This window comes from Gallus gallus, chromosome 2, assembly GCF_016699485.2.
Source record: "Gallus gallus isolate bGalGal1 chromosome 2, bGalGal1.mat.broiler.GRCg7b, whole genome shotgun sequence".
NCBI classification, from domain to species: domain Eukaryota; kingdom Metazoa; phylum Chordata; class Aves; order Galliformes; family Phasianidae; genus Gallus; species Gallus gallus.
Genome location: NC_052533.1, coordinates 75419750 through 75435552, shown reverse-complemented (window position 1 = coordinate 75435552; position 15803 = coordinate 75419750). Strand labels below are relative to the sequence as shown.

Genomic DNA, 15803 nt, shown 5'->3' with positions numbered 1-15803 from the left:
TCATTAAAGTACTGTAAGAGTTAAAATGCTAAGCATTAATATATTTGTCCAATCTAGGCCCAACACACAATGATGGTTAAATGATAGAGACAAAAAATATAGGTGTACAAACAGATCTGACTGGATAAGCATGATTAAGAACTTGTAAAGTATCATTGTGTTTCAAGTACACTGCATTTTACTGCTTTCCACCATCTGCTTCTCGTCTGTCCAAGTCCATAAGACAAGGTGTCAAGTAGTATGTCCTCATCTGTTGTCACTGGACTCCTTTATATCCTACAGAAGCTACATACACAGCTGAGAATCGGGCCCTTCTCAATAATTTTGGCACAAACCAGCTCTTTAGCATGTTAGGAACAGAATCTGAAGGACATTCACTATCCAATCTTCTTCCTTTTGCTCTATGGCAGTGATGTGTTTCAGTAGTGAAGGGTACCTCACAAGAAAACATCTGACTCTAAGTATGGCCCCAGGCCATTTGGCCTTTCAGTCATAACCAAAAGTAATTCATAGAATTGTATCAAAATTTTCATGTGACCCTAGGAAAATCTTTGAGGAAAGACTAAATGCTTCTCTGTGAGATATAAAACAAGGGCACTTCAGATTTTGAGGTGAAAGGAACATACTTATTTTAGAGTTAAGATTGCTGCCTCACCTAATCCCTAAACAAGAAGTGTATAACTTGGGGAATGGTTAAAAAGCAGGACAATATATATGCCAATGTATTATCAACAACCATGTAATCACAGAGAAGGCAATCCTAGGTTCTGGCCTGCACAAAATCTGGCAAAACTTGCTTTAAAATTCAATTAGAGGTTAATCTACTAGATTGACAAATCAAATAGATTGATTGTGTAATCAATTACATTTGCAATAAATCTTCACTTGAAGACACTGTAGTCATAATTAGATGATTTCAGACTGTGCAAATTAATAGAGTAAGCAGCATACTGCTTGAAAATTTGGCCAAATAGAAAAATTCATTTATGACGACTCCTTTTGTTTTAGATATTATGTATCATGTATAATAATTAAAACACGATAAAAAAAGATGCACAAAGGAACTGGGGCTGTTTAGTCGGGGGAAAAGGAGGCTGAGGGGAGACCTTATTGCTCTCTTCCAATATCTGAAAGGTGCTTACAGCGAGAGTGGGGTTGGTCTCTTCTGACTGCTGACAGGTGACAGGACGAGGGGAAATGGCCTCAAGTTGCACCAGGGTAAGTTTAGATTGGATATCAGGAAAAACTTCTTTGCAGAAAGGGTTGTTAAGCACTGGAATAGGCTCCCCAGGGAGGTGGTTGAGTCACTATCCCCGGATGTGTTTAAAAACCATTTGGGTATGGTGCTCAGGGACATGATTTAGCGGAGGGTTGTTAGTTAGGGTAGGATGGTTAGGTTGTGGTTGGACTCAATGATCCTTAAGGACTTCTCCAACCTGAGAGATTCTATGATTCTTTGATTCTATATTAATATGATGTATGCATTTTACAATTAATAACAGCAATCATTATTACTATTAATTCTAATTTAATAAGCATTAATATTTTAAAAATCAATTGTCTTAGTAAGTTTTTTTCAGGTATTACTACATAATCACGGCTACAAGCTGGTAGGTACTATTGTTTGAATTAGCAATCAGATTTTTTTCTAATAGTTTGGGCTGGCCGCTGAAGATACACAGGCTTCTTGCTTACTATGCATCAACATTTATAACACTACGAGAAGCAATGGTTATAATAATAAAAGCTGTTATATTCAATTCATACTGCTGTGCTTGGAAGCCCTTAAACTATAAATTGCTCTTGGCCTAATGGTGGCTATGACTCACACATAACCTATGTACCATCCCTTCCAGTATAAATACAGACATAAAAATACCCTTGTTTTCTCTCAAATCAAGAAACACCTAAGAGAAAGAAGGTTAAGCACATGCTGTACACAAAGAAAACACTTATAACAAAGAACTGCTTAGTGTTTAGTTAGCACTACGGCAAATTATTTTTCAAGTATATGTCTGTATGTATTTTGGTTGTCTCTCTAGACAGTAGTCCCCTCTTTAAATCCACTAATTGTATATGATAGAGGTGTTGGTCTTCTCTTCACATCAGCTGCTCTACCTTAAAATCAGCAGTGTTAAATGAGTCCTTAACGATATTAACAACAGGATTTGATGAAATTTGCTTAGGTTGCTCTTTGCAAAATACTCCAGTGATCCTATAGGAAGTCCTTGGACAACTTGAAAAATTCAAAATGTCCTGAGACACTTTGAAAAATTTTCTAGATAGAATGCTCTTGTTCACTTCTCTGAAACAGACAGAAACAGGCAAGCAGATCTTCAAAAGTCCCTTGGTATCCAATGTTTGTAAGCAACTCACCCCTCCAAACATTGATGAAGAAAGCATGCCAGATAGAAATCTGGCATTGCCCTCGCCAGGAACTTCAGTTGAATTTATTTTATGGCATGGGTGATGGCCATAGAAAACCATAAAATCTAAGTGAAAAAGGTATTCAGAGTCAACTAAACCACAAGTATATCAATAACTATATATGCCCCTTTCATCTACTGCTTCTTTCATAAGAACAAAACTCACTAGTCTCTCAGAAACATTGTGACTGTAAACTAAGAAAGTGCAGAGCACCTAGAAGTGGTAAGTGAAGACAGAGCTAACAGAACACACATCATATGCAGCATACCATTGTGAAACAGTTAGTATAAGATCTTATGGCTCAAGGAATGAAAGAGATAACTGGTTCAGACATCTAGTAGGGGTAGAAGCTAATATTCTTCTTCAGGGAAGTTTGTCCAGTCATGCAGATCTGGTTGAGTGTTAGTAACTTATCTAGCATACAGTTCTGAAGTGGAGAATGTTGGCTATGGCCTAATATCCCAAATGTCTGTATTAAAAAAATCAGAAAAATAGAATCATAGAATCATAGAATTGCTCAGGTTGGAAAAGACCTCAAAGATCATCTAGTCCAACAGCGACCTAATCATACCATCCTAAATGGACACTATTCTGATGCTGACACCAGACATCTTTTGTTGTGCTGTACTGAAGAGGACCAGTTCTGCCATGCTGGCCGTAGCACATAAAGGATTCTGAGGGAGAAAAGATCATGGGAAAAGGAATTAATCATTTCTCCAGAAGGGGAAATGAGAATGATTAAGCAGCCCTAACACCACAAGAGAAAGGTTGTTGTGTTTTTTGTGACTATGGAAACAAGCTTTGGCAAGCTTCTAATGGAGAAGTAGCTTTTAGAATGCTTACTCATGGCCCACCAAAGTAAAGGAACTCATCCTCTCAGCCAAGATGCTAGCTAATTCCAGTAGCAGAATTCTCCAGTAGGCAGTCAAGCAGCTGCCACTTGGGAACTCATAATGCCCCCAGAGATGTTGAATGCCACAGACGGACCAAGCAGTAGGATCAAGCATAGCACATACATATTTTTTCTGAAAGTGTTTTGATTTATTCATGAAAATAAACATGAGAGTTGCAAATTAATCACCCTTTTAGAACAGTGCAAATTACCAGATGAATTTGAGCTCATGACTGAAGTTATTTAACTTTCTAAAGTCATTTTCCTTTTCATATCATAAAACATATTGTACAATACCCTCGCCCCTGAAAGAAAATGGTATTAGACTTTTGATTATCAGAAGGAAAAAAGACAGTTTAACTCCTGCTAAAGGATATTTCTATCCCAAGAATCTTTCTGACCTCTGTTATAAACCTGGAAAGGTAGTAGTCAGTGTAGTTACTGAGGGGAGTAGAGGGTGACAAATTTGATGTCATAAGCAAGGATCACAGCCCTCAGGATTTATATGTCAGAGGCAACTGTGGTTCAGTGCTTAATCTGGTCAATTCATGAATGAAGTTAGGAAAAGATTAAAAAGTAGAAGAGAGTGACACTGAGAAAAAGACGTGGCATAATATTCACACTTCAGATGTGCTAATTCAAGGTCAGAGACTTAGCACCATGGGAATGCTAGACGAGTTTTAAGTAAACAGAACTGGTGCCTGTACTTCTGAACCCAAACAAGGAAGAAATGAACCTTTTCAAGATTATCATGAGGAGCTAATGCATGGTAGTTCTGCAATGAAGACAAAGATTCCCTTATGTCATGTTGTAAACACCAAGACATCTGAGAGTAACTGCATCTATTCGGAAATAATCTAGTCTATAAGGCTGAAGTTCTTCAATCTTGTAGGTCATAATTGCCATGGCTAGGTTTATGGCACTCATAACAGCAAGATCTACAAAAGTAAGGAGATAATACACAGTGGATAGATGAGTTTTTGAAAACCCCATAGCCATAAACTCTCCCAGTGAATCCACAAATCTCTGAACACATTCAAGTACCTGGTAACTGTATCAACTCTTACTGATGGAAAATCTCTGAAGTAGACACGTTTTCTAAGAACCATCAGCTATTCTACGTATTTCTGTATCGTTTAGCTAAAGAAATGAAAGAATAGACTTTTGAAATCCATAAGCATTTGATGCTCCCTCGCCATACAGTGAATGAAGATCTTCCCCTCAGGTCTGACAGACATCAGATGACATCAGTAGTTAATCAAATTCCTATTTGGTGCAAGTTTTCAGAAAGCAGTGAGATGATATGCAACATTCTGTAAGTGATGCTTGAAGAAGAGACCCTCTTTGTTAAATCTTATGAGGATTTAAAGTCATCATTGTATATTTCAATACAAGCAAAGTGTCCTCTATGGAAGGTGACATTAAATGATTGGAGCTTCAAATAATTCTTGAGGCCTCTGAAAAAGGAGGTTATGTGGAGAACAGTGTTGCAAGTGTAGGAAAAGACTGCATACATAGGACTCCTATGTTCTATTAATGTTATTCTGACAAGATACAGTGAGCAAGTGTGTTATGCTGATTCCTTCAAGCAAAATATGTCAGATGGCTTTCCTCATATGAAACAGCAGCTCTGAAATTGAGATGCTGAATCTTGTCATTCACAAAGGAACACAACGTGCTGGAAGTAACCACAAGGTATAGTACATTGTAAATTGCAGACTGTTCAGATAATGGCCATTAGAGATATATAAAATGTCCCATTAAGAAGTAGACTCTCCCTGACTGTTCTTCTGTGGTGAGCAGAAAGAACTTCCTTAGCATGAAAGAAGAGAAGGCATATGGAAGTGTACTCTCATTTTCTCAGGATACAATTTTCTGGATAGCAATGTTATAGCATTTATCTTTTTCAAGATCTCTGTAGTTCTTCGAAGACTCTTCTTCCAGTGTTAGCATAGTCACTAAAAATACATGAAGCTAGCAAGCATTTTATCTTGATGGTGAAGGTCATGACTGTCTGAAACAATTAAGGAATTACTTTTGGAATTGTATTTGTTGCTTGGGCATAAAGGACCAGAAAAAAAAGAAAAAAAAAAAAAAAGAAATAAAAAAGGAGCCTTAGCTTAGGATATGGCCTTCTTCCAATGATTTAGTTTGTGTGGATATCAGTATGGTGTATCCCAGTGCTGAGAATATGCTCATCACAGAAATGGCAAAGTTTAATACTGCCCTGGAGGAAAGACACTGCCATAAAAATATCTACAAATACAGAAAGGGGAAAAAAAAGACTATTCAGTGGAAAGAAATCTGTGTGGCTAAAACTCCAAGACTCATTCTCTACTGGCCTCATTGAAATGTAAACAAACGTGACTTGGAGAAGAAATACAAAAAGAAAAATAAAAAGGAAACATGAAATAAATTAAACAACAAAAAGCAAAGAACCCTATGGGAAAAGAGTCATGCAGGAAAAACTCACAATGCAGAGAGAGTGCTCTGACTCAGACAAGTACTTCAGAAGAACTGAGGTCAAATGCTTCTTCACTGTTGCACTATTGGTATGAAAAAGACGGGCTGTCTTCTGTACATTCTGCACAAATAACAAGAGTCTCCAGTCCGAATACCAAACACTAGATTTGAATCTACATGTGGGATAAAAAATCATAAAAAATGTGAGTGCAATAAGCTGAAAAGCTATCTCACCAATTGAATAAGAAAGCAGTTAGCATAACCACTGATTATTTACATGAAGCTTTGAAGACTTCATTAAAAACTGACAAAATTCAAAATCAGGAAACATTAAAAGGAAATTTTAAAATGAAGTCAATAAAGCCAACTTTCTTTGACAAATTTCTGTTGTGGAAAAAACTACAGTAGCATATCACAGGTGACACAGAATGACTGGTGGAGAAGCAAGGAGATTTTGACAATGTCTGGTGCCCAGGCTGCCTACACTGCCAAGCAAGCATGAGCAAAGGAATCATAAACAAGAAGTACAAAAGCAGCACACTATCGTTTATTAGCAAGCTTATCTATTAAGAGTTGAAGAAGCCTGCTGAAAAAGCAACCAAATCATAACTGGTTGTAATGTTCTTTCACTAAGCCCTAGTGATGGGAATTAAAGAACTGAATGATCAGGATTTTGGACTTGAGAAAAAAGACAGAAACTTGTATTTGGAAAGCTTACATACCTCTCACTGCTAAATAAATTTCATCAGCGTTAGGCTAGAATATCAAGCTCTTTGGAAAATATCCAATCAATTAGGCATAATTAAGAAAAAAAGACAAAAAACAGTAACTCAATGAAATTGAGTTGCTTTGAGTTGACTCGCTTTCAAATTATTGAAAGTAAGTCCCACACCTTACCTTAAGCCTTCCATGTTTACCTAGATACCCTAAGCATCTAAAATGCCAGAAGCTATGTTTATGTAGCTAACTGGATTTTCATCCATGCTATCCTTAAAATTTGGAAGTATTTTCCTAATTGAAATGTGTAATTTATGCTTATAATTGCAGTAGTGACTTTTATTCAAGATTCTTTCATGACTAATGCTAGCCATTTTGCCCCATGAAAATTGTAGTTATGAAAGAATCCACTATTTTCCCATAAAGTAGTTAACTCACTACATAATACACCAAGATAACAACACTGTTTAAATATTCATATATATATTATCAGTAGTTCAGGTTGACATCAACAATTAATGCTTTATATTTTCAAGCACAGTTTGCAGTCTACATAGTGTTAATTGCTGTTCCACACTATGCAAGCATTCAAATAAAACAAGAAGGCAATTTTTTTTTTTTTTTTTTTTTTTTTTTTTTTTTGAGCAATGGAAAGTAAAAGAATAACACAGAAGGGGAACATACTCACACACCTTGATACTATTCTGTTTTTTTGTTTGTTTGTTTGTTTTTTATGCTCTACTTATTTTGTGTAGGTATTCAATTATTGTAATGCACAGTTCAAAATAATGACAGATCTGGCAAGAATGCAAGACAGCTAGATATGCTAAGTTTAAAATCATTATCTACATATTAGTGCAAAATTGTTCTCTGTGCTATAATTAAAACTTCTCTGCATAACCTATTTTTTACTGCAAATCCTCTATCTTAAATAAACAAACATAAGCACCAGAGTGGCTTGTCTATCTCCCTGCATGCTGTAGCTGATGTTCCAACAAGAATGACAGATGTCCTATCAGTTAAGATGCCAAATTTGACCAAATGTTCCATATAGCAAAATATGAGCACATAGAGATTCAGGAAAGATGATCACAAGAGTTTGCTGGTGACACTACAACCATTCTAGCAATATCCCAAATATTGACTACACCTTTTGGATTACCCCTTCAATCTTCGGCAATTCCAACCATCAAGTAAGCATAATTTTTCACCTTACACCTCTAAAATCCTGTCTAGACTAGGAATATGCAAGTTTCTGAGCTGAATCATAGTTTTCAAACATATGATTTCCCATTTTTGACAATTTTCACCTAAATCTACCCTCTTCTTCACTTTCAGCTCTCTCATAGAACTCTCTAGTATGAAATCAACTTTCTTCCTTTCCACCAACCTTCTATTGGCTATTCTCTTAAAAACATTCAGTTTCAACCCCTCCTTTCCTTTTCAGTGTTCTTTTTACAATTTCCCATGTTCCTTCCTGATGGCTTCAGCTCCCATGCTGACTGTCACTCTGACCTCTTAGTTGAGTATTATCTCTCCTCATGGGGCTTACAAATACAGCTTGGTGTTCACAGTAAACAAACAGCCATTCAGTACTTAGAATAGCCTTTCTCCTAGGTCTATATTCAGTGTTTGTTATTAATTCTTCTTTATTCTTGCCAAAGCATTACTGTGATATCACTGTGACAGAATTAGTCCATTTGCTCACATATTGTTCTTTGTTATATTATGACTTTCAGATCACTGGTACTGATGATCAGCGGTTTCCACATGTCACTGGAACTGCTCAGCATGTATCAAGTCAAAAGGTTTACTTACTCTAGTAGCTTCTCCCTAGAAGTGGTTAAAAGTAGGTGCTTAGGAAAACAAAGAGCATGAGATATACAACTACCTTGTCTAAGCTGCATGATCAATCTTTTCTGTTTCAGGTCACTCTCCCCTTTCAAAACTAATATATGTGGTATATATGGATCTCAAGGTTTTCATGTTCCAGCCTTTCTCCAACCCATGAATCTGTTCTGTAGCCCAGTTAATATCTTTAAATATCTATTTGGATCTTCCTGTTCTCAGTATTTTCATGGAGCTTTCTATATTACATATATAAAACTATCTATATTTAAAAATTTATTTTCTCATCATCATTTTCATCTTAGGTCTCAATTACTGTAACACAGCTTTTAAGCTCTTGACAAATGTAATTTTCTCAGCAAATATGAGACTACTTGGAACACAATTTTATAAGCCCTCTACTTTGACCATGTTACTGCCCTTCTGTCACCCCTGTACGGGTTCCTCTCTTCTCCATCACAGCAAATAAAAAAAGATTTGATTGTTAAAAAGTACTTTCAGACTTTTACTGACATATTAATTATCTTCTAATGACTACTCAGACACTGAGTCTCACCTCTATTCGGTTCATAATACCTATCTCAGCCAAGTATTTTTTTTCTAACAGCCCTTCCTCGCTGCTTTCACATTCAAAAGGTGCCAGCAAACCCTATTTTCTTTTCAAGAGTCATCTTAAGAGTCATCCCAATTGAGATGCCAAAAACACAACAGGATTTAAAAATGGTTAGTGTTGAGAAACTATTGCTTATTTGACATGTTCTATACATCCACACAGATTTCTCCCTTTTCTTTTATTTAAACTGCTTTGTCAGTGGTCCAAGATACAGTGAATAACACCATGTATCCTCTTGGATCTTCATTACAGGCAGTGTAATAGCAGTAATACTAGATTGTTAGAACATGGTATAGTTTAAAAAGCACAAGTGGAGATTTGAGCCTTCTCCCTTTCCCTTTCTTAGTTATGGCTTAGAAAAAAAAAATGCTTTCATCCAGTTGAGCATGGTCATTAGAGATAACTTTTATTACACATTTACTATATTTACTACACTGGCCTCAAAATTTAAATATCTAAAGAACTTAATAATTACTGCATTTTTTAATATAAAGCACTTGAATATACCTACATGCAGTCTGCTACGTAGTCCTTCATCTAATTCATGCCACTGTGATAACTCAGATTAAGTGAGGACTATTCACATTAACAAAATTTGAAAAACTCAGCCTATAATTCATTGAAACTATTGAACATCATAATTTTTATGTTGAATATCTCAGACATTAATAGTCACAGTGTAAGCCTCTGAGAACCACAGAACTCGTGAGTCATATTCTACCTCAAGTAATTACATACTTGCTTAATAACAGTGACTACCACCCTCATTTTTTTTGTCTGTATTCAAAAATCAGAAAGAATTTACTTTTTAAAATAACTGATTGTTTCACTGCTTTCAAAAAAAAAAAAAAAAAAATTGTGATGAAATGCCATGCAATTAGCTTTTAAATTAGCACACCAATTTGTTGTACCAATTTTGGAAGAAGTCCAGTTCATCTGAAGTGCTAGAACATTACATGTTAATGAACACAAATGCAGAGTATATTAAATATCTCACACAGTTGTAACTTTATGACAGACTGCAGTAACAGTCTACAAGAATCCCATTCTCTATATATATTTATTGCTAACTTTTATAGAGGTGATGTTTTTAGCACCAAAGCATACTTTCCCACTCTTTGTGTGACTCTGTTCCACTTTTAAACATTATTTCTGAATCGTACAAGGGAATTAATGTTCTGCAGTATACATTCACATTTAACTGTAAGTCTTGTGAACTAATTTAATAACAGCTTAATAATTATGCAGCTCTGAAAAATAAAGCAATGTTTATATTTCATTTAGGAAGGAAATCCTTACAAATTATAAGGCCCAACAAACCAATATCAACATTATTTCTGCTTATGCTTTCTTTCCGCTCATTAATCTATAATGTAATTCTAAGTGACTAAATTTTCAAGTCAGACTCTTGAGGTTTCTCCTTTCTTTTTGTCTCAAAAACATCCAAAATTCCCTGCCTAAGCTAGTATTTTTTCCATCTCCACTTATTATAATTTTGGATATTTTCTTGCTACTAACCTATTTCCCTATTACTGGATCAAATTCCTCTCTGCTCTAAGAATTAAGTCCAGCAAGATGAACATGTGCTTTCATTAAAGGATTAGTCCAAGGTTAAATATGTTTCTTCACTATGATGCTGAGAAGAATGTTGGAAAAAAAAAAAAAAAAGGGATCAAATTGCATTTCTCTGTCAAATGTCATATCAGATGTCACCAGTTTGTTTATGTGCTCATCTTCCACTGTTAGCCCATTGGTTAATTTAATGTTTTTTGTTTTGCTTTAAGACCTAGTCCTGTATGAAAATTCTGTGTGCTTCCACTATTGGCTTCCTAAAATGGAATTAACTAATAGTTGCTGAAATATACAAAGTGATCTTGAAAAAAATCTATGGGAATAGCCACTTAGCACAGCAAATTCTTTCCCTTGAATGTACTGTCTCCAAAGAGGTCCCTTTGGGATTACCTTCCCTGCCACAAAGCAACAGAAACCATGGAAAATGTTAGATTTTAAATGGAATATTCACACATATTCCAATATTCTGTATGAAAACTTAGAAACTTTATTCACTTTGTAAGCACTGTGACATTCCATAAATAACTGAGATAAGAGTAAACCTGAGGACCTGGGGTAAATCCACATAGACAATTTAGTTGAGAAAAAGTTATTTTGGTAGATAACATTTTTGTCTCTTTGAAAGATCAGTTTTCACAGATTTAATCCATAAAAGACTGGTAGAGACAATGCTGAGGGCATGGACTGAAGCATACTGGCAGCTGTAGAGACAGTGAACAACTCCTATGCAAATATTGTATCTAATGTTATGCTTGCTTCAGAACTTCTAACTACCTTCACTACTTCAACGAAGATGTTGTAAACTATTTCTGTACTGAAATGGTCTAAGTCTAACCCTTAGATTTTTATAAAACCTGACCTAAAATTTACCTTAAAAAGGACTTTAGCGTAGTTAAGAAAATGATCCAGAACCTGTCCAAAAGCTTAAACAAGAGCAGCTATTAAAAATGTCATACTCAAATAGTATGGAAGAGAGGTGAGGGCATATTAAGGTTGATTGCCCTTAACAAAATACACAGATGTCCCTCTGAAGAGTAATGGAGCCTTTTGAGTTTCAGGAATCTGATTCTAGGAATGCAACATGAATTGTGGTTAGAGTATGCAGCTCCATGAAATCTTTTTGTATCCTGTCTTGTCAAGAATAATAATAATAAAAAAAAAGTCATTGCTATAAAAAAGAAAAATAGCATCAAGAACAAGTCAGGTATCTTTATAAGCTATTAAAGGAGATACCTGAATCTAGTTCCCTGCTCCAAAAAAAAAAAGAAAAAGAAAAAGAAAAAGAAAAAGGAAAAGGAAAAGGAAAAGGAAAAGGAAAAGGAAAAGGAAAAGGAAAAGAAAAAGAAAAAGAAAAAGAAAAAGAAAAAGAAAAAGAAAAAGAAAAAGAAAAAGAAAAAGAAAAAGAAAAAGAAAAAGAAAAAGAAAAAGAAAAAGAAAAAGAAAAAGAAAGAACATTTGCTATAACTGATGAAGAGAATGACATTATCTTTTTGCTCCTCAGGTTGTTTCTACTTCTCTTGTAGCTTGGCCAAATGTCGCTGTCATCCACTGACACTCTCTCCTGTTTTCCACAGGTCCAAAAATATTTCTTATATACTTTAGTATCTCACTTGGCCTCTGCCTCTGTTCCAGAGCCTCTTGTAAGTTATGTTATATCTACAGATACTAAGGCTACCTTTGGGGATCTGAAATTGTACCAGCTGCCAGCTTGCAGGAAACTGCTCCATGCCCTCGCCATTGAAGTACTGTTTCCAGGGGCTATCATTGCAAACAGTTTATAACAACATAATTCTTGCTAGGAAAAAGGATACAATTGCTGTGAATATACAGGAAATAAAGATTTTCAAAAGATTTTTAAAAGTCAATAGGATCAAACAGAATACTGTGCTGAGCTGCCAAACTACCAAGTCAATGTAGAAGCAAAATCTACTACCTTCAGTTTCTGGAGGCTTTTATAAATCCATGATTTTTTTTACATTATAGAGGTTCTATCCAGAAAAGCTTATAAAAAATTCCTTTTGTGGATTCATTAAGAAAAGCCTTGAAGTCACAACTGGCTCTGAAAGTACTTGTACCTAGTATGAACAACTGTAAACAAATTTTCCAGATATCCTTCATCCATGAATGCTTATCACTGACACACAACTGCTGTTACCATCCAAGCATGCCTTTCCTATAAAAGTCCTCTCAAACTCAGACGCAGATAAATGACCCAAGTGCTTTGACCCTCAGGAACTTCAAAATCCCTGAACTCATAAGATCAAAATAAAAGAGATACAAGCAGCTTACTAAATGTGTTCTTCAGATGTATGAAATTCAATTTCTAGGGTGAAATTTTAAGTCTCTAAAGAATTCTGACATGCAAAGTGGAGTTAAGACTTCCCAACAGATCTCCTAAAGCTTTGAATTGCCCCTCCCTTCTCCCTGAACATGCTGCCACTATAATATTCTAACTTCCTGCTGTATGTTGCGTTGCTGATAAAAGGGATCTGTGAAAAACATTATTGTACATTTCAGCTTCTGAATCAGCCATTGGTGGACAAATCTCAAAGACCATTCTTCTATTCTGGACTATGCTAGGACTGAAAAGACAATTTGTTTTACTTTTTTGGACCTCATACTAGAAGAACAAATGAAATTAACTTCTGACAGAGTCTTCACTAAAATATAAAAATATTTTAAAGTTTAGAAAGAGAAGCAGGCAGATCCAATTTTTTTCTGCTATGTCTCAACATAACTTATCTAATTACAGGATTTAGCAACCTCTCAGGACCAATTCTCTGGCAAGACAAAAGCTACAACATACCAGAATCAAATGACTGCATGTTTAAGTGTATAACTGCTCTTAAAATCTAACCTCAAGTGGGTGCTGGTGCTAAATGGTGAAGCATATAGGCTCTCCCACCAAATTTTTCAAAAAATTTGAAATAAAAGTACTATTTTGTTTTTCAAAAGTTATTGGAAAGGCATATTTTTAAAAACTAACAAAAATTACCTGGCAAGGCTTCTTCATTTTAATTGCTATAACATGGTATCTGTAACAGCAGAGTTCACAGGTCCATGACCCTCTTTCACTAATCCACTTTAACAGGCAAAGTTGATGTGTATATCGTACTGACCCATCACAGCGGCAAGGATTTAACAATTCACCCTGAAAAGGCAACACAAAATTATGAATTGTACAGAAATGTTTTCTGCATATGTGTATTCAATACATAAGCATTTACACCTCTGTAATTATGAACTGGCACCAATTTCAATACATGAAATAATAAGCATGTATTCTTGGCCATGGTAATCCTCAAAAGAAAACCTGTCTTAAAAAGATGTAAGCGCTCCTGGAAGTACAGTCAGGTAACTATGTATGTACGTATGTGTATCTATGTGACAAAAAAAAAAAAAAAAGATTACTGTGCATCAGCCAACAGTAGCATATCTCAAATAAGTACCTCCCAGGGAGGTGGTGGAGTCACCGTCTCTGGAGGTGTTCAAGAAATGTGTGGATATGGCACTGAGGGACGTGATTTGGTGGGCACGGTGGTGATGGGTTGACAGTTGGGCTAGATGATCTTAGTGGTCTTTCCAGCCTTAATGATTCTATGATTCTATGACATGGTACCAAAAGTGGCTTGATGTATTTCCCCAGTCATTGCTAGGAAAGAAACTGATGTCATCACAGGGAACCGCGTTCCTTGAGCAGCGTTTTTATATTGATCAGAGAGCCAGCTTTCAGACAGGACCAGAAGTAATCTAACTAAACACTTCCCTCATAGTTCATATATTTCAGCATTTTATAAATTGGCTATTCTCCCGTTTCCTTAGAAAGATTCTTTTAGCCAAACTAAAAGCCCAGATACAAACTGCTAGTTACAGACCCGCTGCTGTAATGCAATGACTGCGAGGACACTTGGACGCCTTTTTAACGTTATCTGCAAACAAACACTCTAATTTTAAAGCACGGTAGGAATCAGAGAAATTTGTATAGTTAAAGTCCCTGAGGTGAGAGCCGGCGATCGTGACGACCAGAGGACAAGCGGCGCATAAGCCAACCACGGGAAACCGCTGGCTTTCCCCACCGCCCTGCCCCGAGCGCTCGGCACGACACGCCGCTCAGCCCCCGGTGCCGGCGGACCCGCTGCGCGGCAGGGCGGCGGTTGCTCCGGCCGCGCTCCGGCCGAGCCCGGCGGGCAGCGCTGCCGGCGGGCGGTACCGGGCAGCGGGGGCCGGGCAGGCGGCGCCGGGCGCTGTCCGTGGTGCTGATCGGGGCTCGCGCCGCGGGGTGCCGCCTCACCTGCTCGGGGCCCTGGAAGCAGATCTTGCAGATGGGGCCGGCCCCGCCGGGGTGGCTGCCGCTGCCGCTCTCGCTGCTACACACCGAGCGGGTCTCCGGCTTGTCGTCGGCCGCCGCCCCCGCCTCGCCGCTAGAGCCGCCGCTTTCCCCCTCCGCCGAGGGGTCCCCGCTCGCCTCCCCCGCGGCGGCCGGCAGCTCCAGCGGGACGCCGGACTCCCGCTGCGGCTCCCCGGCGTGCGGAACGCCGCTCCCCGCGGCGCCGCTCATGTCCGGGGCACCGCGCACCCGCGGCGGGGAGAGCGGAGCGCGGCGAGGCCGCCCTGCGGGCTGCGAGCGGCCGGGAAGGTGACCCGGAGCTGCCGCCTCCCTCTCTCTCTCCCTCCCTCCCTCCCTCCCTCCCTTCGCCGCGCCCCGGCGGCCGGGTCCGGAGCCGCCCCGGCGGCGTGCGCGTGTGTGTGCGGTGCGGTGCGGTGCGCGAGGGCGGCGGGGCGGGGCGGGGCGGGAGGAGGCGCCGAGCGCGAGCGGGGACCGGTACCCGGCGCGAGCCCCGCGGCGGTGGGGCGGGAGTCTGCGAGGGCCGCCAACGCCGCCCCGCCGCCCGGGCTCGGCCCTGAGGGGACCCGGCGCTTTGGGGGGGTTGGGGTGTGCCGCTGAGAGGCTGAGGGAGCTGGCGAACGTTCAACAGGTGTTCCCAGGGGCAGAGAGCGGTGGCTCACGGAGTCAGTTGTGGCTGGCTGCTGCTTCTTCTTCGTCTTCTTTTTTTCCCCTTTCAAAAATTCATTACATCACCTCGTTTTCCAAATTAAATCTGCTAAAAAGCACCACGACCGTCTCAAAAAAAAAAAAAAAAAAAACAGAACAAAACAACAGAGCACACCGGCTAGAAGTTCCTCAGACTTTGGCTAGGGAACGTATGTGTGAATTTCAGCATCCAATCTAACACCAGTGCACATTTCATCTCGTGAAAATGACAGCAACTG

General features: G+C 38.5%; 1 protein-coding gene across 1 annotated transcript in view; it reads right to left on the bottom strand.

Annotated features, from left to right (window-relative positions):
• Nucleotides 1–15170, bottom strand: part of MARCH11 (membrane associated ring-CH-type finger 11) — a 30761-nt gene extending 15591 nt beyond the window's left edge. Inside the window, exons 1-2 of the mRNA XM_015282241.4 lie at nt 14824–15170; nt 13528–13683 (exon numbers count right to left, since the gene is read on the bottom strand). Of these exons, the coding sequence (XP_015137727.1) occupies nt 13528–13683; nt 14824–15090 (423 nt within the window). The 5' untranslated portion in view covers nt 15091–15170. The remainder of the gene's footprint in view (nt 1–13527; nt 13684–14823) is intronic.
• Nucleotides 15171–15803: the final 633 nt, after the last annotated feature.